The 22,180-nt window shown below is 50.4% G+C and overlaps 1 protein-coding gene across 2 annotated transcripts in view; it reads left to right on the top strand.

Moving 5' to 3' along the window:
• TMEM132C (transmembrane protein 132C) overlaps positions 1-22,180 on the top strand; it is a 304,399-nt gene that overhangs the window by 229,067 nt on the left and 53,152 nt on the right. For both annotated transcript variants that reach the window (XM_032471231.1, XM_032471233.1), the window contains one exon: positions 15,204-15,387. In XM_032471231.1, coding sequence (XP_032327122.1) covers positions 15,204-15,387 — 184 coding nt within the window. The remainder of the gene's footprint in view (positions 1-15,203; positions 15,388-22,180) is intronic.

Raw genomic sequence — 22,180 nt, 5'->3', positions numbered from 1 at the left:
GTCCTGCCGCGAGGTCTGACGAGCGGTTTCCACCTGGTTCACTTCCCATTGGCAGGTGGCTCTTCCTTCCAACTTGATATATCGATGTAAAATTCTGTGATGAACAGGGGCGTGTAAGTTTAAGGGAAAAGTGAGACCGTTTACAGAGAAAACGCAAAGCTGTGTACCTAGATTTGGCCACAGGTCGTGCAGGTGGTGGGTGTCTCCACATTTGAAGTTTGGATACCTGCAAGGCATTTCATTCTGGTAAAAAACCCTATGGACTGGACCCTGGGTACATCTCATTTAAAGACGATTTAAGCATCCAGCTTATGGGAAAATAAAGCTCAAAGGGGAAATAGCAGATAGCCCTAAAGCCCCCTTCCAAAAAACACGTGGCTGAGTGTTTATCTGTCTCCGTATTCATTTGTGACTAATTGGAGGAGCCCTTCAGCTGTGCACTGGGTTGCAGGAGTGAAGCTTTGACCTGGCATGTGAAGGGCAGCAAAGAGAAAGTCAGGGATTGTGTTGGCAAGCTTTTGGGTCTACTTCTTGCACACGATGCAAAGTTTCCCCTGTTGGGCGAGGGCAGACTGAAGGGCTCCAGGCTGGAGCTGCCTGGCTGAGCTCTGGGGACCGGATGACAGACAAGGCATGTCTCGTGCTCTGTGATAGGCACCAGACTGCCATGCCTGTTCCCTGCTTTGAGAGGCACCAAGTGACTCTCCAGCTGGGCAGAAGCCAGGGGCAGCTCTCTCCATACAAATCACACAAGGCACAAAGCAGGAGTTCGAACGGCGTGTGAGGGCCTCACTGACCCACCGTGCCCTAAGCAGCTACCCTGACTCTAGCCCCGGGACGGCCTTCCTTGGCCCTCAGGGTCAAGTCCAGGCCTGTCTGCATCCTGCAGCCCTCTGCCTAGCCTTCATCCACACTCACCCTCACTCCTCTGTTCTGCCCCCCCCACCTCAGGACCTTTGCACATGCTGCCCTTCTGCCAGCAGTGCTTTAGCAAACCTCTCTTCATCTCTCAGACTTCAGTTTAAATATCCACGCCCTCTCAGGCATTCAGTTATAAGACAACCCCCCGCCCTGCCCCGCAACCAGTGGAACAGAAGTTCTGTGATGTTTACCTTTCTCATTCCACACACACGTCTAGCAAGGTGTTGGGAAGTGAATGAATAAATGATTGATGGAATGAATGAATGAATGAATTCTTCACGCTTCCCACAAGCTGAATGGGGACTGTGACTGGACATTACCCAGCAGATTTCCACTCAACATAAAGCAGAATTTCCCCACCATCAGGCTGCCCACGGATGAAATTGGCCGCACCAGGAAGTGCCCGGCTCTGTTGCAGCTGGACCCAGGGAGCCGGGGCTGAGGGGCTCACCTGTCAGGACAGGAACACCTGCTGGAGGGACGGGAGCAGATGGCTGACCACAGGGCCCCCCCAGGGCAGGCACTGAGTGCCTTTCCTGGTGGACCATTTAACATTAGGGTCCCGGCCCTGCCATTTGTCACTGTCAAGTATCGAGATGCTCAGGGAGTTGTGAGAACCAAGTTCCCTTTTGTAGCAAGCCTGGCTCTGCGGTGGGTGCACGGACGGCAGTCATGGTCACGAGGGCTCCTAAATCTTCATATTTCCGCCCCGCTTCCCCTCTCCCCTGCTTCCCTTCCCCTCCCCCCTCCTCCTTCCCTTCCCCTCCACCCTTTTCTTCCCCTCCATCTTTCCCTCTCCCCCTCCTCCCTTGCTATCCTTCCCTACCTCCTTCTCTCTCTTTCTCTCCTCTCTCCTCTCTTTTCTTTCTCTCTGTTCAAATTAAAATTAGAGAAAGCCCTTTTTCCTCAGCTAAGCTGGAAGCCCACTGCTTTTTAAATTTTCACTTATCTATTTATTTATTTTAATTGAAGTATAGTTGCTGTCCGATATTATATGTGTTGCAAGTGTACAGTACAGTGATTCACAATTTTTAAAGGTTATTCTCCATTTATAGTTATTATAAAATATTGACTGCAGCCCCCGTGTTGGGCAGTACATCCTTGGAGCTTATTTTAAGCCTAATAGTTTGTCCCTCCTCATCCTCCACCCCTGCCCTGCCCCTCCCCCTGCCCTCACCCCACTGGGAGCCACTAGCTTGTTTTCTACATCTGTGAGTCTGTTTGTTTTGTTCTATTCACTAATGTGTTGTATTTTTAGATTCCACATATATCAGTGACATCATACAGTATTTGTCTTTCTCGGTCTGACTTATTTCACTGAGCATAATAACCTCCAGGTCCATCCATGTTGCTGCAAGTGGCATTGTTTTATTCCTTTTATGGCTGCGTAGTATTCCATTGTGTATATATTAATACACCACGTCTTCCTTATCCATTCATCTGTGGGGGGACACTTAGGTTCCTTCCATACCTTGGAAGCCTAGTGCTTTCAATATCCAGGCCAGTTCTGTGAGGGGTGTGATGTCACCCCCCGCTCCCCGCAGGTCTCAGCACAGAGACACTTTCCCAGCATCACACAGTTAGAAGACAGAATTCAGGTTTTTACCTGGATGTGTCCGACGGCGGCATGGGAATTGGAGGCCAGCAGATCTGGGTTCAAGCCCCGCTTTGCGAGCTCTGTGTCCCCCCTTACTCCGTGTGAGCCTGAGTGGGACCTCGTTATAGGACCGTCCTGAGGACTGGGGGAGCTGACGTACAGTGAACACCCAGCGCCAGGCGGATGCATCGTAAATCCCAGTTCACATCTCTTTCCCCACCTAATCCACCCGTTTCCAGCTCAATGGACACTTTCGAAGAGAGGTTTATCAAGGTGGTTCGTGCCAGTCATTCCCCACTCTCCTGGCTTCTCCCAGTGCATTCGCACTTTCCTCTCTCTGATAGCGTTTTCCGTGCTCGCCTGCAGAATCGTGGAGACGGTGGTGGCTGGGGTGTTAGGAGCCTGGCTTCCAGACACTGGCTCTCCTCAGAGCGAGACTGCTGTCCGTAGCTCCAGGACGAGGCTCGCTCTGAGCCCTTGGTGAGGGAAGGAGAGGACAGGGAAGTCCGGCCAAGTGAGGACCGCTCCTCCCACCCGCGGCTCCGTAGCCCCTCTGGGTCAGAGCAGCCGCGTTCCCAGGCTAGCTCCGAGTCTCCTGCACAGTTCAGCGCAGACTCCCAGCAGGCTCCCTGCAGCCTGGGGGGCCGGAGGCGAGGAGACCTCCCTGTGAGATGATGCGTCGTCAGCCACGACCCCTGGAGCATTCATCCAGGGCTCGGTCACAGGTGTCCCCTACCGTGTTGATCTGTTCATTGTCACTCCCCCACTCCCCCTCCTGCGCCCCCCAACATGCACACACTAGAATGAAGCCTCCAGGAGAAACAGGATCTTTATTTTCTTGCAGCTGTGTGTCCGGTTCCTCAAAAATCACCTTTGCGTCTTGCAGGCAGTCGTTAGCTATTTCTGGAAAGAACGCATGTTGACCGGAGCAAATGGAGGTGGCCGGAGACCTCCTGGTCCTGCGCCTGGAGGGCTCAGAGCCGCTGTCCCTCGGCAGCAAGGCTGGGAATCGGAGAAAGTAAAGGAACAGCTGTCGAGGCCACTTCGCAGCAACACGTTGGAGCATGAAGACTCTGGGATTGAAACTAGTTTTCGGCAAGGAGGTTCGTTTCCATTTCTGGCGTGAACACAGGATTATTCAGCTCCCCGCAGCCCTGGGTCTGGGGAGTCCACCCAAACAGAGTTCACTCTAAGATGAAATTGCAGCCTTTAAACTGATTTCTCAAAGGATGCGGTTCATTTCAGCATCGCTCCTCTCTCTTTGGGCAGCTTCCAAGACACCTAAGAATGGCTTTTTCTAAATTGGAGGTCCCCTTGGATTTGCCTCAACTAAGTAGTTACGACTCCCGTGCTTGTGATTTGAAAAACCGCCCTCCCCCCTCCGCCCCCGCGGCTGCTGGAAGGGGACCAGATCTGGTGGTGGCGGCATCCTTTGCATCTGAGGAGGGAGAGAGCTGCCTGCCAGCAAGCATTCCTTTCTTATGATGGATCAAAACGGTCGGCAAAGCTGGAAGGAAAAACATGGCTCCCCAGAGAACCGAGCGGGGAAGTACTGTTTTGATCCTCCGTTTACTTTCCCGTCCCCTGCATTTTTCCCTGAGATCCGATTCTCTTGCTGTGTCTGGTGATGGCTCCCAGGGGAGACATTTGTTCATGGCATCCGCCTGCCTTTCAGGCCAGACCGCCTTGGTGTTAGAACACAAGGAACTGTTCAGAGATGAAGGAGTTCGATGTGGCTCCGGGTAACTGGAGGAAGGTGGGGACGTCCCATGATGCTGTTTCTCTGGGCACTGGCTTCCCAAAGTGATGACATCTGTCTGACGCGGGACACACACCACTGTATCATGCCCAGGGTATTAAAGCCTAGCACAGAGGTTATCTGGTCATTTGACCTCCTTTTACAAAAGTGGACACTGAGGCCCTGGGAGGAGCAAAGGTAAACCAGATGTCTCGGTCGGGGTTGTCCGTCGCAAAGCAAGAGATACCAGATCTGGGTGGCTTAAGCCAAAGGGGATGCATGAGGCAGAGCAGGCGGTCACAGGGTCACAGCAGGCAGAGGGGTGGACTTGGGAGTGGGCAAGAACCAGCGAGACACGGGGGACCGGGCAGTAGTTGCCGGAGCAGGGGCCGTGAGGCAGAAAGAGATCAGCCGGAGTCGGACAGAGTGATGACTTCACTCAGCCATCCCTCCCTTTTTCTCTTCTTTGCAACACTTGTGCGCAAGGTCCCAGGTGGGCACGTCCACCTGGTGAAGCCACCTTGGCCACGCAGCACTGGGAAGATGGAGGAGTCTGCCACTTCACCTTTGAAGTATGTGTGTGTGTGTGTGGGGGGGGTAAAGTCCAGAAATTAACCTCTCGTCACAGCTCAGCAGAAGCGGTGAAGGCTAATGCTCCAAAAGGAAACAGAAGAATAAAATCATGTCATTTGCAGCAACATGGTTGGGCGTGGAGAGCATTGTATTAAGTGAAGTAAGTCAAACAGAGAAACACAGATACCACATGATATCACTTATATGTGGAATCTAAAACACTGACACCAATGAACTTATCTACAAAACAGAGAGAGACTCACAGACATAGAAAACAAACTCGTGGTTACCACGGGAGTCGGGGAGGTGGGGAGGGATCAACTGGGACTTCGAGATGTGCAGATACTAACTGTTATGTATAAAGTGGATAAACAGCGTCCTACTGCAGAGCACAGGGAGCTATATTCAAGATCTTGTAACAGCCTACAGTGGAAAAGGATATGAAAAGGAATATATATGCATAGCTGGACCACTACACTGTACACTAGAAATGAACCCAGCACTGTAAATCGACTACACTTCAATTTTTTTTAAAAAAAGGAAACAGCCACGCTATTAAATCGCAATAAATTGGGTGGATACTGGGGAGCTCTGAAATGGCCAGTCCACCAGGGCCGCCGCTGGTTCTTGATTCCCGACCCCGTGTTCCGTCACCCTGGGCGCATTTCATGTGGGTCCCAAGGCGGATGGGGAGCATCAGGGGAAGAATCAGGGGAGACTCTGCCTCCCCCCCCCCCACGGAGCACGACAGCCCCGGCAGACGCCAGCGTTGCCACTCAGAAGCCCTTCCTACTAAAAGCCATTTGTTAACATTGACTGAGTCCAATGCTTTGTTATCGTGGCAGTACCGGCCACCTGTGTCACTGAAGACTTGACTCTCCTGGATGGAGATAGTTCTTTTCAGCTCATCTATTTCCCTTCTTCTTCTTCTTTTTTTTTTAAAGCAGTCCTGGAAAAATACTCGAGTTTTTTTAAAAAATTGAAGTGTAGTTGATTTACAATGTTGTGCAAGTTTCTGGTGTGCAGCACCGTGATTCAGCTATACATATACACACATATGTATTTCTTCTTTTCAGATTATTTTCCATTATATGTTATTACTTGAAGTTGAATATAGTTCCCTGTGCTGTACAGTAGGTCCTTGTTGTTTATCTCTTCTGTATACAGTAGTGTGTGTCTGTTATTTATCCCCCCCACTCCTTTCCTCTTTGGTAACCGTAGGTTTGTTTCCCATGTCTGTGAGTCTATTTCTGGTTTGTAAATAAGTTTCCCCCTGGTTTTATTGAGATATAACTGACATACAGCCACCGTGCAAGTTCAAGGTGCACAGCGTGGTGGTTTGACTTACGTACATCACGAAACAACTCCTGTGATGGGTTTAGTGGACACCCATCATCTCATACAGGCACAACATCAAAGAGATAGAAAAGAACGTTTTTTCCCTGTGATGAGGACTCTGAGGGTTCATTCTCTTAACAACTTTCACTGACGATGTCCAATGGTGTTAATTATCTTTATCATGTTGGACATTACATGCTAGTCCTTTTTTGTCCTATAACCAGAAGTTACCTTTTGACTACCTTCATCCAATTCCCCGTCTCCCTCCAGCTCCGGACAAACAGTTCTTAACCCTGGCTGCACATGAGCAGCCTCCGAAACTTTATCCAAAAAAAAAAAAAAAAAAAAAAAGACGGTATCCAGGCCCACCACAGACCAGCTGAATCTGAAGGGAAGAGAGGAAAGTGTCTTTTAAAAAGCATCGGTGTTTTGCAAAAGCTCACCTCGTCATTCTGTTGTGCAGCTGGGGTTGAGGATATTAAATAGATGGGCAGGATTGTTAGCATAAATTCTTCCCGAATGAGGATGGGGTGGACCCCCAGATCTGGAGAGAAATGGTAGGAGCAAGGGTTAAACTGCTTTTTCAACTTGGGCAGAAGCCCGCCTGCTTGGAAGGTGCCAGGGCAGCTGGATGTGACAGAAGGGAACAGGGGACGAGCATAAAGCAGCCCCAGGACACGTGGCATCTGGGTCCACTCTGGCTGGTCCCCTCCCTGTGTCTTTAGCCAGCTCCGTGGGGAACTGATAGCAGGTCTGTGGGAGCTCTCGTGGGGGTCTGGGGCCCACTGCGGACCACGGCGCATCCACTTCTGTATCTCTGGGACCAAAGCGCGTGCCTGGCACACGACGGGGGCTGGGCAAACGTGGGGCGGGGACGGATGACTGGCTGGACAGCTGGGCGCTGAGCGGAGCGCGCTTCTGCTTTGAAAGTAAAACTTCGCTTCACCCCCTCTAGTCCTTTTAGACGCGGCAGTTCCTGCTGCCACAGAGACCCTCAGCTCATCAATTACCGGCATTAACTGTAAATTATGCCCTTGCATAGTTAATCCAGCCTCTTCATTATGTAGTTAGCGGTGCTCAGCAGGCATAAAATTCAATAGCAAGATTTGGAGCAGATCCACCGTCTGTCTACTGTGATATTTGGAAAACGCCAAGTTCTAGTAGCGGACCTCGGAGCGTGCCTCTCCTGTAAGGTCCCCCACGGGCTCTGCTTCTTTTCTCTCTGCTCTTGGAATGAGTTCAGCCCTTCTGGAAAGGCTGATAGCTTCCAAGGCTGCGCCTGCCTGCCCTCCTCTCTCCAACCACGCGGAGACGCCTTCCCCCTCTTTGAGTGGAAATTCATGTCAGCCTGACTTGTGGATTGTCAGGGAGCCTGGCTCCTGGAGCAGTCACTCATTCATTATTCATTCAACAAATACTTATGGTGCACCACCTGAGGCTCGGCGCTGTGATGTGTCACAGGGGCATCGCAGTGAGCAACACAATGTCCTTGGTCTCGTGAAGCTCGCAGTGAAGAAGGAGGGGCATTCAGATGGTAAACGACCTGACACATGTAAACAGATAAATGTATAATGCATCGTGTGATGCTGGAGATAAAGTAGCTGACCCAGCCGTGGATAACAGGGTCAACGAAGTGAAGGATGAGCCGCGGTGACATCAGGGCAAAGCAAGTGCAAAGGCACTGGGGTAGAGGGAAGCTTGGTGGTTCTGAGTAATACTAAGGAAGCCAGAGTGAAATAGACTGGGGAGAAGATGATACAGAAGGAAGTTGGTGTAATAGTTGGGAAGAGGGACGTCACATTATCAGGAACAGGGAGATAAAGTCCCGGGGCCAGGCTCAGAATGGTCACTCAAAAGACAATTGCTCCACCATATTCAGCTTCCACTAACACATGTAGTGGGTGTATTTCCAATCTACCAACCCGGTGTGCGAACCATATAGAAAACTCCATTCCTTTGTCTGTCATTGCATTCAAGATCTGCCTTAAGCCCCCATTCTACTTGGTAGCAGAAAGGTTAATCTGGTTGATTCCAAGTTGGCTAAAGCATTTCAGGTTTAAACTCAGTTGGTTCAGTCTTTCCAGCTCTGTCTGAGTTTCCTCAAGAATGACCGAGGTAGGAAGGATGATGACTTTGGACTGTAGGGGAACCTTGGGTCTTCAGACATTCTCGCTCATGGCTTCATCCATAGGGGTACCATCCTGTGCTAGGACATGGTCTTGGTTCAACACTGACCGTCACAAAGTTTCCATGTTTTTTCTACCTGGTCTGTGAGTGCACCATCCATGACATCTTTCCCACCCATGCTCGTCTGCAGGAGACCAGCTGTCTCTCTCTCTCAGCTAGTTCCTTCCCTGGAACTAGATGAAAATTCCATTGCTTTCCCGTACCACTTAGGAGGCTGGGCGGTGGGGTTGTTGGCTCCTTCTCAGGCCCTCCCTGCCCCTGGCATCCCAAGATAATCCCATTCTACCTCTGCCATACCCTGCTGGCCAAGTGCACAAGAGAATCTAGGGTCACTTAGGAATCAAGTGAAAGGCTTGTATCAGTCAGAGTCCATCACCGGGTGACAAACTGTCCCAAACGTACCATCTTGAAAAAAACTCTTATTTCTCACAATAAATGGGAATGTTCTGGGCAGTTTGTCTGTTGGTTTTTCCCAGGCTCTGATATGGAGCTATGTTTATCTAGGACAATAGCTTGGGGCCAGGATGGCTGGAACTCTCTCTCTCTATGCGATCTTGCATCTGGGCATCTGGGCATCTTCCTGGCCCTACTGGACCTCAGGAGTGGGCTCAGTGCTTTCCCTCTGGAGTAGGGACCACTGTGGCAGCACCGGGAAGCCAACCAGGTGGCCAGAGAGCCCTAAGAACCTTCTGAGTGTTGTGTGGGGCCAGGCTTCTACCCCCTGGACCTCTGAGGCCCTCTTAGCACCTGCACTTCCTAAAGTGTGGCCTCATTCAGCTAACATTTCAGTAGCTTGAGAATGAATACATCCTACATTCTTCATAGGTTGAGTCCCTGTAGCCACGGACTCTACTTCAGGAAACTGCAAATAAAAGCCAGCAGAAATGCAGGACCACAGCTGGGCCAAGGCCAAGGGAGCTCTGCAACCACTGTGGGGGACTGTCACACAGGAGGCGTCCAGAGGAACTGGAAGCCTCCATGCTTTCTCCCCACCTTTCAAGAGCTCCACTTGGCCCACGGTTTTGTTCAGCTTACCTGTGTCCATCTCATCAACCCATTTCTTTTACTAAAAGAATTTTAATTTGCACAGCTAAGTATCGGGCTTCTAGAGTGTGTTTAACCTACACACTTATCTCCCTACATATGCACGACACCTGCAAGACCATTATCTATGTCCCCATTTCGGGGATGAGGAAACTAAGGTTTAGAGAGCATGAGTATGAGTAATACTCATGAGTATTGAATAATGTCCCGAGGCTAAGTGTGAGGTTCTTATCTGGAGCTTTGACTCCAAAAACTCATCACTCACACTTATCCTCCACGCATCTTCAAGGGAAATAAGTGATGGGACCTGCTCTGGTCAAGTTTGGGCACAGAGCTGGGTGCAACCTTGCTGCCTAGGAGGGGTGCTTGGGTCAGGACCCAGGGACCTGGGGTAAGGTCTTGTTTCTCCCCACGTGCTGTGTTCAGCAAATCCCAGGACACATGGCCTTAGGAGGACAAAGATACACAAGTCCTGCTAGGTCAGTGAACAGGAGCAATACTGCAGCAATAATTAGAGCTACCACTTGATGGAGAATTGCTATGGTCTACATCAAGCCCCAGCATGTTATACCTTTTATCTTTGCAACAACCTCCTGAGGTTGGCTTATCACAGATCAAGAAACTGATTCTTCTGCAGGTAAATTGAGTGGCTCTTAAATGTTGCTGCAGATGAGAACCACCTGGGGGGGTCCCTAAGAATCCCAGTTCCCAGGTCCCACTGCAAACCAGCAGAAGTAAGATTCTTGGCAGGGGACCCAGACATCAGCATTTGTTAAAGGCCCCTCCACCAGATAATTCAGATTGTCACCAATGTTGAAAACCAATGGGGCTCAGTAACTTGCCCAATATCACATCCCTACTAAACAGCAAAGTCAGAATTCAAACCCCATTGTGTCTTATTTCACAGCCCATGGTTGGAACACCTACGCAATAGTATTGCTGCATAGACACTAGGAAGCAAAAAAAAAAATAATCATAATTTAGAAGCAAAAGGCTTGGTGCTCACAGAGATAGCACCTTTTTTTTTTGTACAGCAGTAATGTTCGACCTTGGCTGCACATTAAAACCACCTGAGCTTTAAAAGTGCTAATGTCTGAGTACCACCTCTTGAGATTCTGATTCATTGGTGTCGATAGTTTTTCTTTTAATCTCCCCTGTGATCTTAACATTCAGCCAAGGTTGAGAGTGGCCACTGAATAGAAAGGGAAGACTCAGGTTACGTCCTTAAGGGTTGCAGTTCTCCTTCGAAGCAATGTCATCGGCATCAGTATGATTTGCAGTAAAGTACTCTCTTTCCTCATCCTTCTCCATTTACCTGAGACTATAAATTTTTAGGCTTTGGGGACGGGATGGAGAGAAGGGGAAAAAAAAAATTAAGTCTGAACTTGATCTAATCCAAGCGCGTCTGGAAACAGGGTAACCTTCAAAGGCTTTCCTCCTCCCCCTGCCCTTCACTGATACCCTACATCCTGAATTCTGCCCTGTATGCTAATTGCAGAGAGCAGGGATGGAAGAGGTGACTCTCTCAATAACACAACAGGTCCGTGCTAACCGCCCTGACAGATTGGATTAGGGCGTGTTATCTCAGCCCAGCCAATCAGGTATCCCCACTCAGCACTTTGAATATGGGATAAGTGGTGCCAAGAATCAAGGACGGCAAGTAGGAAATTCGTTTTGGCATCAGCAGTGGTGTTCCGTCTAAAACTGGTTTTGTCCAGGGTCCTCACCTTGTATCTTTCCTTTGCTCCCACTTATTCTCCGTGTCTTTTCTTCATGCTTCCTAGTGATTTTGAGGCATTTGCTAGGTTCCCATTTCTCTGTCGGTCAGCTCAAGGTGTTTTCTGTTGCTTGCAACTTGCAGCCCAAAGCAATATGCTTCAGCACCGCGGAGAGCTCCCAGAGATCACCGGGGCACTGGTGGTGCTGCCACTGGGGTCAAGGGGACTATCTGATAAAGCCTTTCCCAGAGGGAATGTAGGTGTCCTTTGCCTTCATGAAATACACATGAGGGAAAGTGAATAAAGCAAAGCCTGGGCCACATGGTTCTGTTCTCTTGGAGCAACTTCCCCGCTCTAAGGCTGATTTCTTCATTTTGTTAGTCTCATTTCTTTCTGCAGGCATTAAGCTGTCAACAGTGGCTGAAGACTTTTGAGCTGGAATTCCTTGCATCCCCATAGTGGGGAGGCAAAACCCTTTTGGCTTCTGAAGATACCCTGAGACTTCATTTTCTTACAAGACAGACTTCTAGAGCTAAGAGGTTTGGTAAATTGGGTTTCCAGTGGTCCAAACTTTATTGTGACTATTGGGAGAATTTATTTGCTTTTGAGTAAGAGCTTTTTTTTTTTTTTTTAAGCCAATTTTGAAAATTTCTCTCAAGAGTTACTGCAATAAGTCTACACTATTGATTTACCAAGTGGTGGTTCTTGGGGGCTCTCTGGAGTCACTTAAGAGTTTAAATTCCTCTCTTCATTACTCCAACAATATCACGAGCCCCATATAGGCTGATGTGGAGGGCTCTTGGTCCCTTCAAAGGAAAGGCTTAACAAAGGTTTCAGCTGGCTCAGACGGACCCCAGTTCGCAGTGAATGACAGAGAGTCAGCACCTATGCCCTGGCGCGTTCTCGGGGACGTCCTGGACCAGCCCTAGAGGGGCACATTTTAAAGGTGGCTTTCGACAGTCCAATCTCAAGTCACAGCGAATGAGCGTAGGGTCAAGTCCTGGTGAAAACAGGAGGAGCTCACGTTTGTTGGCGTCTGGCAGTGCCAAGTTCTGTTCTGAGTGCGTGAGACGTGCGTGCTCATTTATTTAATCCTCACGTCAACTCTATGAAAGGGGAAGGATTCGAGTTCCCACTTGGCAAGTAGCGAAAAGGGGGCAGAGCCACCAAAAGCAGCCCAGCTGGTAGCGGGTGACGCCACCGTCAGGAGGTCTGTTTGGAAGCAGGCAGCATATGAATCATGGCACTGGCTGTGCTCCCTTTAAAGGCTTACAGGGCGTCTTCTTGGTTCTAACCACGAACCTCCCTCCTTCCCCTTCCCACTTCCTTTCTTTATCCCTTCTTTAATAAAACACTCCTTGCATGCCCAGTATTTATAACCCTGCATCTGCCTTTGCTGCAGCAGGAGTGAGACGAAGGAGAAAAGGGCTGTGTAAGGACCAACCCCAGCCCCTTGGCCAGTGCCCCCCAGGTACACTAAGCGTCCTGAGGACCACCGTTTGGACATCTCCACACTGTGTCATATTTAGGGCAGGGGTCTTCCACCTGAAAGACGGGTGTAGGTTGAAGGCACATTGCAAACTCTCTAGTGTTATCACCCTTTTGAAGGCATCCCTTTGGGGCCACGATGGGATCTTTGGACAACTGGATTTGTGCCACATCCAGGACGAAGAGTGAATTCCTTGTTGGAGAGAGTCTGTCAGATAAACAAGCAGCTACTGGACGTTCCCAGCGAGTTCAGCCGGTAGCCAGCTCTGCTGCAGACAAGGACACACCAAGGGCAGGTGTTCTTGCTCAGAAGGCAGGAGCAGGCCCCTGAGATGAAGGCATGTCTTCAGCCCCGAGCAGGGAGAGGCTGGCCCGAGCACGTGGGAGGGATTTCCGGAAGTGGATTGAGCAGACCCAGGTCCCTGCGGGCTTTAGCTGCTGGGCCACGGACCCCAAGAAGCCCCTCAGTTTGCAGACAGTTCAGACTCCAGACATGTCTCCCTCATTTCCCAGGACAATAATTCACTCTTGAGATTGAACAGACCGTGGCTTCACGTTCCAGGCGCTGGATCTGTTTTCCCCCCACCCCCAGAGGGGCAGCCGACATCTCATAAATCACTCTTCTCCGGGGCCCCACTTCTGGCCCAGAGAATCGGAAGGAAGATTCGTGAGTCCCGGTGCTCTGGTGGGTGTCACGACTTTGCTGTTACCTCCCGCCCCAGCCACTGAGCCGGGCTGAGGGTAACGGGTGAGCAATCAGCCTTCTGGCCGTCGGGCAGGCCCTGAGTTGAGCAGGTGCATCCCTAACGGACCCTCACCCCCAGCAAAGGGCCTTCTCCGCCCCTCTTCACAGTGGCACCAGCGCATGCTTGGGGTGCAGTGTTAACATGTTTCTTCCTTGAAGTGCTGTGGAAAATCCCCCTCAATTCACTTTGAAAACACGTGGCCTTCCCAGAGGCTGCCAGCTGAGAGAGTGCTGACGACCCACCACTTACAGCAGGACTTAGCCCAGAGGCGCGGGGTGTGGGGGGCACCTCAGCCTGGCTTCAAGGCCTGACCAGAGCCCTGGCCCACCCTGCAAACCCAGCTGCATGCCTGGGGTCCCCTTCCTCCTTGTTTCTACCAGTATGGATTCATTTGGTTCAAGAGCTCCCGAAAGCTTCTCCCATCTTCTCTTCGCTGACCCCCTAAAACAAGTGCTGGCGGATTTTTTCAGTAAAGGTCCAGATGATGAATTCTTGAGGCTTTGCAAGTTATACATTACGTGACATAATTACTCAGCCATGTGCTTGTAACACGAAAACCGCCAGAGACGAAACGTGATCAAGGTGGGCAGGGCTGTGTGCCAGTGAAACTATTTACAAAAACAGGCAGCAGGTCGGATTTGGCGGACAGACCACCGTCTGCCCATCTCCGTCCTAGAGCCGGTCCCTTGGCGTCTTGTCATTTCATACTCAGCCCCCACCCGAGTTAGAGGAGGACGCCGTTGAGAGCACGGGGCTGGGGAGCGAGACGGACTGTGTCAGCTTGATTCTGCCACTGACAAGCTGTGTGGATGCGAACAGGGGATGTTCCCTTCCTGGGCCTTCCTTCTGTCAGCTGAAAAATGAGATGTTTGGACTGTCAGTCGTTCCCCAAGCGTCAGAATTGTTAAGGCGAGCTCTCTAAAAATACATCCATGTGGGCTCAGCCCAGATAGAAGGTAAGGCCAGATTTCTTAGTTGCAGATATCAGAGTCCCATTAGCTAACTAGTCCTTCTAAAGCAGAAGAGATTTCATTAAAGGAGACCAGGCAGTTCCAAGAATCTCTGGGAGAGCCTTGGAATCCAGTGTATTTACTCCCCAGACAGGGACGAGACAGACAGGGATGAAACACAGACAAGAAGGGCGACCAGCTCTGCTGAGGACTGTTGCAGCACAAGTGTCACCTGGCATAGTGCGAGGGCCCGGACGCCAGAAACACCAGCCCAGCGGCCCCGGGCCAGCCAGGACCACGGTGCTTGTCAGCAAATCCTGAATCCCTTCCCAGCGGCTCTTTCGTAACCCATTTCTACATCTCAGTCCCAGAAGAGCATCTCCGACAGGGGGCACCCCTGCTCCAAGCCTGCATTTAGCTGCAAGGGAGCCTGGCAGTGTAGTTTGCTGCTCATCCGCCTCTGCAGGGCAGGAGGGCGAGCCGGGAAGGGGGTGAAAGGTGCTGAGTCAGCTGCTTACGGTATCCGCCACACCGGACTTAAAGGGGGTCCGTTTAGTGCCAAGGTCATCCAGGTTCATGCTGTAAGGGTGAGGCAAACCGGATCAGCTCACTGTCTGAAGAGCTGGTGAAAATCAATCCAGGGGACTCATCAATCCGTATCCTGGTTAAATGCTCACAGCTGAAGACTCTTTGCCCAGACCCTCCTCACCAGGGGGCGCTGTCCCATCCCAGCCGCCTAGGTCCATGACTCGTAGTTGGTGCTGTCGGGTACTCTGCCTGACAGGTGTTTTCCTCGTCCTGATAATTAATAAGTTCCAGTTGTGAGGAGGAGGCCAAAGGGACGGAGTGGTCCTTCCACCGAACAGAGTCAGCTTAAAGCTCTTTTCCTTTGCTCTCTTCCAGAAGCAGCAGTTTATTCAATGAGGTCGTACAGATGAACTTTGAAATAGCCAGCTTCAGCAGCCTCTCGGGGACACAGCCCATCACCTGGCAGGTGGAATACCCACGCAAGGGGACCACAGACATCGCTGTGTCTGAGATCTTCACCAGCCAGAAGGACCTGGTCGGCATCGTGCCCCTGGCCATGGTAAGACTCGTGTGATCAGGGGTGCTCCTGTGGTCAGCTGTCTGATTGCACCCTTGGGTCCTTCCTAGGATGCTTGCTGCCTTTGTTTTATGGGATGTCTGCTTTCAAAGCTTTCCATATCCCTACAGCTTGGAAGTTGCTACATTCAGTCATCCAGGCTTCCCCGACTCCAATTATTTTCACACCGGCTTCGGGACATGTGCCCTTTCCCTGTACCAAATTTTTAGTCTTTAGTTACTTTTTCTTCTCTGTGTCTACTCCAGTTCCTTTTTTTTTTTTTTAATGTTCCTTTTTTATAAGGAAACTCTAGGCTGCTGTGTACATTAGGATAAATATGGTGTGCTGCTGCTCCTACAAACACCCCCAAAATCTCAGGTGTCTAAGACAATGTAACTTACTCTTGCTTATACCACGTGGCTTAAATGGTAGGGAGCTCTGTTCCACGCAGTCCTGCGGGGATCTAGATGGATGCATATGTCGTCGCCTTAGCTACAACATCAGGAACTCATGGCCTTCTTGGCCACAAAGACAAAGGAACAGTCAGAGAGTCACATGCAGGCTCTTCTAAGCAGTGGCCGACAAGTTGCATGTGATTACACACATCCCATTGGGCAGAGGGATGTGTCCCGTGGCCCCACCAGATCTCAAGAGGGCGGGGAAACATGGATGCAGGGGAAGAGTTCGATGAATAACCTGGTCTCTGCCTCGCTATGCAATAAGTCGAAATAGGACATAACACAAAGACAGTCTGTCTACGCAAACCCACGTTACCGACTTCAAGCTAGACCCTGTGCGGCTGGAAATAAGGAAGGAAGGAAGAGAAGGGGAGGGGACCAGATTGTAACTCTGCCTTGTGGCCACTCACCCACGTCTGTCATGTCCTGGGGCTCTTCTCTGGGGCCATTCCTCGGCAGGTGCGCAAGTGTAGAGACCCCCTCCTGGGGGGTTTCAGAGACACGGGAAGTGTTCTGAAGCGTAGCTCCAGCTGTCTTTGCCAGAATTCGCCCTCACGGACACGGAGCTCGGCATGGATGTTCTAAAACCAACAGCTTTGGTATAAGTGGGCTTCATTGCCACCAGGTTGAGAAATAGATCAATTAGAGTTCTTTGAGCTACATGTGACAGACCACCCAACCCAAATTGGCTTAAGCACAATGAGAGCTTCACTGGCTCATGTAACTTCAAAAGTTTAGAAAAGTGTTTCTCAAGCGTTAATGTGCGTGTAGGTCACCGGACGATTCTTCTCGGATGCAGATTCTCATTTACAAGGTTAGGTAATCTTTTTTTATTATCATTGAAGTATAGTCAGTTACAATGTGTCACCTTCTGGCATACGGCACAATGGGTTGGGTAGTTTTTTGTATATTATATATATTTTACTGAAATATAGTCAGTTTACAATGTTGTGTCAATTTCTGGCATACAGCACAGTGCTTTGGTCATACATGAACATACGTATATTCGTTTTCATATTCTTTTTCACCATAAGTTACTACAAGGTATTGAATATAGTTTCCTGTGCTCTACAGTAGAAACTTGTTGTTTATCTATTTTATATATATTAGGGGATATTTTTAAAGCTCATAAGTTATGTCACTGCCGCTGGTCAGCAGACCCCACGTTGAGGACTAAGGATGCAGGTGTGCAAATGATGTCATCCCGGAACATGGTGTCCCCTTCTCAGCATTGTGTTCCTCTTGGTTAGAGCCACCATCTGGGAGGTTCTGTCCTCAAGGTGGCTGCTGGCAGTGCCACATAACATTTTCATAGCATCGCGCCCAGAAGGAAAAGAGTGAAAGGTCTCATTGCCAATCACCCAAGCAAACTCCTGGGATTGACTCTGATTGGATCTGATTGGCTTGGCTTGGGTCACGTGCCCAGCCTGAAGCCAGTCACAGAAGCCAAAAGAAAGTGATGCTCTGATTGGTTGGGCCTGGGGAGCACCTCCCCCTGGAGCACGTTTGGAATCAGACTGAGAGCTGATAGGCATGGTGCACGATGGGAAAATCTGTCTTCCACTGAAAGAGGGGGAAATGGACACTAGTCAGACACAAACAACAGATGTGTGCTACAGAAGGTATTCCATACCATGGGGATTTGTTACTACTCTGAGGCTGGGGAGGGACTTCTCTTGACTCTTCTTGTCCCAGAAAAGGCATCGACAATCTATAGTCCATAGGCCAAGGTCAGTCTGCTGCCTATTTTGGTACGCCGTGCAAACTAGGGATGGCTTTTGCATTTTCAAAGAGCTGCATTTTAAACGGTTATGTAAGTAGCTTCTTAATATGCTCAGTTTTGCCTCTTGGCTCACAAACCCCAAAATATTTTCTCTCAGGCCCTTTAGAGAGAAAGTTTGCAGACTTCTGTCATAGGACACCAACATCAATTCTAGGGCCTAGCTCCTACCCTACCTGTCCCAAAAAGGTGGGACATCCAGACCCTGTGAAGAGTGAAGTCATCAGAAAGATACGAGATACTATTCGGACCAGCATTTCAGGGAACCACAAGAGAGCCCTCTCTTATCGTTGTGCATTGTTCCTGTGATACCTTTAAGGTAAAATGAAATGACTACTCCTGTCCCATCCAGAATCCCTTTGTTTGCAAATAGCTGTAAATGAATTCACACCGGCTTCACCCGAAAGGTCACTGAGCGGCTCACATCTGCACGGAGTGAGCTCAGAGTTCCGAAGGCTGGATTTAAGAGCTCAAAGGATGTCATCATTTCACGTCCCCTCGAATGTACAACTTGACCTCAATTCTGCAAAGCAGTGTGGACAATTAGGAGCACTCCTAACAAGCAGACAATAAAAGAGGCGGTTTGGAGGAATTTCTATTCTCTTCTGTATTTTCCAAGTTTTTTTTTCCCCCTAGAATGAGCTTTTGTATATTTATAAGCAGCCAAAACATAAACTTTTATTGGAAGGAAGTAGCAAATACAACTGCAGCTTGACCAGAAGATGAGAAATTAAAAAAAAAAAAAAAACAACTGAGCAAGAAGCAAGTCCTTCTGTTCCCTGTTAGCAGCCACTGAGTCAATCGGTCGGTCTTGAGAAAAATTAATTCCCCCAACTGTTGTTCATCCTAAAGAGAAGCAAACTGCAGAGAGGTAAAACGGAGGCTGTCCGGATGGGAAATGGGCCTCGCTGGGGAAGTTCTCGCCTTCAGATCAGGCCTTCTCAAAGCCCGTTCCTAAATCCAGGAAGAAAGCCGTGGATCCATCGATGTGATGTTCGGCTCCCTTCTGTCTCACTCAGCAGCAGCTCCGACCCCCAGGAAGTAAACGAGACGGAGGGAACAGAGGACAGGGCGCTCAGCTCTCCAGCCGAGTGGCCCCTCGGGGAGGGAGCCACCTGAATCCCACTGCGCCCCCTCCCCCCGCCCCAGCACTGCCCAGTGTGGAGAACGCGGACCCGCAAAGCGGCCATTTGCCTGCCCCTCTGTCAGGCCTGCAGCCACGCGACCCCTCCCGCGTGCGGGGCAGGAAGGCTCGAGGGCCCAGCCGCACGGCCTCCGAGCATCTCCCACGCCTCCAGGCCCCGCCCCCTGCTCTCACCGCGCCCAATCAGCGGGGGAGGGCGGGGCCTGGCTGCGAGGACCACGGGCGCCCCAGGGCGGCCTGGGACCAGCCTCCTCGCGGAGACAAAGGTGCGTCTTCAGCTCTCGGGGTTCAGTTCTTCTTTGACGTCAGAAAAAAGTACTCACGCTGCAGCTGAAACTCCACGAGCCGAGGCCAGGCGCAGCCCTGTGCGTGGAGTTCCTGCATGTTGTCTGCGGGGCTGCTGGTCTCTTTTCAAGAACAAAAAGGCGCAGAGTCCACTGGCGCACCCTGGTGGGCGGGCGCTGCGGGGGTGCCTCGTGGGCGATCCTGGAAGTCAGCAGCAAACAGACAGGGCTTGCCCTCGTGGGGCTGACACTCAGTGGCCGCTGGGGGGACAGACAGACGGCAGACAGGACCGGGTGGTGATGAAATGCTGTGACGACGAATAATGCAGGACAAGGGGGAGCACTTAGCAGTGTAACCGGTTTCCAGTCCTGTTAGTGTCTCAGAGTTTCTTCTTGCCCTTTATTTAAAAATAAAACACTGAATGTTATGCCAGAGAGGACAGGGACGTCTGATTTCAGCAGGTATAGGAAGGAGCCTTTTGCTCCAAGACTGACTTAAACCTGGATTGACTTGCCTGGGAGGTGGCAAAGTTTACCCGGAATTTGGGTGGGTTTTTTGTTTGTTTGTTTGTTTGTTTTGCAGGGAAGTTAATTAGGTTTAATTGATGAATTAATTAATTTTTAATGGCAGTACTGAGGATTGAACCCAGTACCTTGTGCATGCTAAGTATATGCTGTACCAGTGAGCTGTACCCTCCCCCTACCCGGAATTTTGAAGAGTATCAAACAGCTATCATTTTTCACCTTTGCGAACTTAAGATGAAATCATTTTCCTTGACCCCTGAAACGTGGGGACTTGAGGGTTTTTTTTTTTTTTCTGATTTAAGCTTTCAAAATTCCTAGAATGTGCCCATCTCTCTCTCTGCATAAAATCAAATTTCAAATAAAGTGGCTATCTCAAGGGCTGTTTAAAGGAGAAATTGCTACTTGTTCTCAAGCCTGCAAAGCGTTCGTCTTCATCTTCATCTCTCCGGGATGCCATGGAGATTCATTAAGGTATGGAAGATCCCTGGAGCCACTGGGCGGAAAGTGCAGCTAGAGAGGAGTGTGGGGAAAGGGCCAGCAGCCCTGCGGCCCTCTGCCCTGCTCCGCCCTGCTCCCAGCCCGGGGGGCTGACCTGAGTAGAACTGCAGCCCCCAGCTTCCCTTGCCCTCTGGCTCCTGGTGGGGCTTAGTCAGTGGGAGGCACCAGAGGAGACTGGACAGAGCAGAGTCACCGTAGTGGGTTGAATTATGTCCCTGCCACAGACATGTTGATGTCTGATCCCCCTCCCACCCCATCCCACTCTCCCTACCCCCCTGATCCCTGACCCCGTGCCTATGAATGTGATCCTATTAGGATGTGGGATCTTTGCAAATGGGATTAAGTTAAAATGAGGCCATAAATCCGATGATGGGCGTCCTTCCCAGGAGAGTGGGACTTGGAGGAGACGGCATCTGAGGATGGTGGCAGAGCTTGGAGTGATGTGTCTACAGGCCAAGGAAAGCAGGCTGCCAGCAACCTACAGAATCTAGAACAGAGGCGAGGAAGGGTCTCCCCTAGCACCTTCAGAGGGAGCATTGCCCTACTGACACCTTTGATTTTGGGCTTCCAACCTGTGGAATCACAGAGAATGAATTTCTGCTGTTTTAAGCCACCCAGTTTGTGGGACTTTGTTACGGCACTTCTGGAACACTGATGCATCCCTGTCCCTCCCCATCTCCCTCCATCCTGTCCCTCCCCCTCCCCATCCCTGCCCCTCCCCCTCTCCTCCCATCCCTGCCCCTCCCCATCTTGCTGCCAGGGATGTGGTCCTCTGCATACAGCTCCTGTCTTGTCAAGGAGTCTGTTTCCCATGGTTCTTCTCTCTCTGGGTACCAGCAACTGAGCTGTTTAATGCAGGCTCCCACCTGGGACAGGTGTCTGGGTGCTTCACCCTCCCTGGCTCTTCCCTTTGATCCTGCCCACAGCTCAGTCATCACACACTCTCCAGTCCAGCCCTTCTGAGTGGGCCATCTGTTTCCAGCCAGGGTCCTGAGGGATACATGCTCTCGGCTCTCCTTCCCAGAGAACACACCGCGATTATGCTCAGTCTGTGTAGGGAGAGGTTAAGGGGTCTCATTGGAGTATCTGAGCCCTGTGGTCATATTTTTCCACCCAGCGGCATCCTGTGGCTACCTCTCTGCATCCTTCGCCGTTGCTAAATTCAGAGAACCAGACATGGGGAACGGAACGTGCGTTAGCAGGCCTGTGCACTGTAGAGATGCTGTTGGATCCGCTTGTCAATCTGCAAGTGATGGATGACTTAACTCTGCTGTGGGGTCCGTGGGGAGGCATGCTGGCAATATCCTGTGTTGGAGAGAGAGATGAAGGCAGGCACTTCAAAGAACTGAGGGACATCTCCTTTGACGGGGATTGGAGAATATTATTTTTTAAAAGACAATGAAAAAATAATGTTTTATTGTTTCCCGAAAACACCCTGCCCTGATCTCATGCTCCCTCTCCAACTTGAAAATTTTACATTTGTAATTCTCCAGGAGTATTTTAAGGATGACTCCTTAGTCATTCTAGGCAATTGAAAAATATGTGCTCGGTTGAAAAATAACTCTCTGGGCAGAACAAGTGTTTCCTTGTCACGGCTGGGGATTTACTTTCGAATTAAATGTAAGACTAGCCCTCCCTCAGCTAACCAGTGCAGATTTGTGCCTAAAGAGTCTATCTATGACTCACCGGAAGCTGTTTTGACTTGGTGGTAATGGTTTCGAGGTTGCTGATTAATTGTCCAATAAGTGGCACCTTCTCCACTGCCTGCCACGCAGAAGGTGCTCCAGAAAGGTGCTCATTATTGCCTTTCATATTCTCATCACCGTTACCTGATCTTGAGCCTCCCCATCAGTAGAAGGAAGGGGTGGGAATGAGAGATGGCAGGGGAGTTAGCAGGCCAGCTCGGTCTTCCTCCGCGCCCTGAATGTCGGTCGGAGCCCACGAATTATGAGATGGAGGGAGGGAAAGCCACAAGCCACCTTCTCACTTTCCACAACGTCCACCTACCACCGAGTTTGTCGTTTATTTAGTATTTTTCTCTTAGTAGAGAGCAGTAGAGGAATTGGGAGCTCAGCCTTGGGAACCAACTCTGCTGGCGTGAGTCCCA

The sequence above is a fragment of the Camelus ferus genome, chromosome 32, assembly GCF_009834535.1.
Source record: "Camelus ferus isolate YT-003-E chromosome 32, BCGSAC_Cfer_1.0, whole genome shotgun sequence".
Taxonomy (NCBI): domain Eukaryota; kingdom Metazoa; phylum Chordata; class Mammalia; order Artiodactyla; family Camelidae; genus Camelus; species Camelus ferus.
Note: the sequence above shows the minus strand (reverse complement) of the source record. Positions and strands in the feature narration are given on the sequence as shown.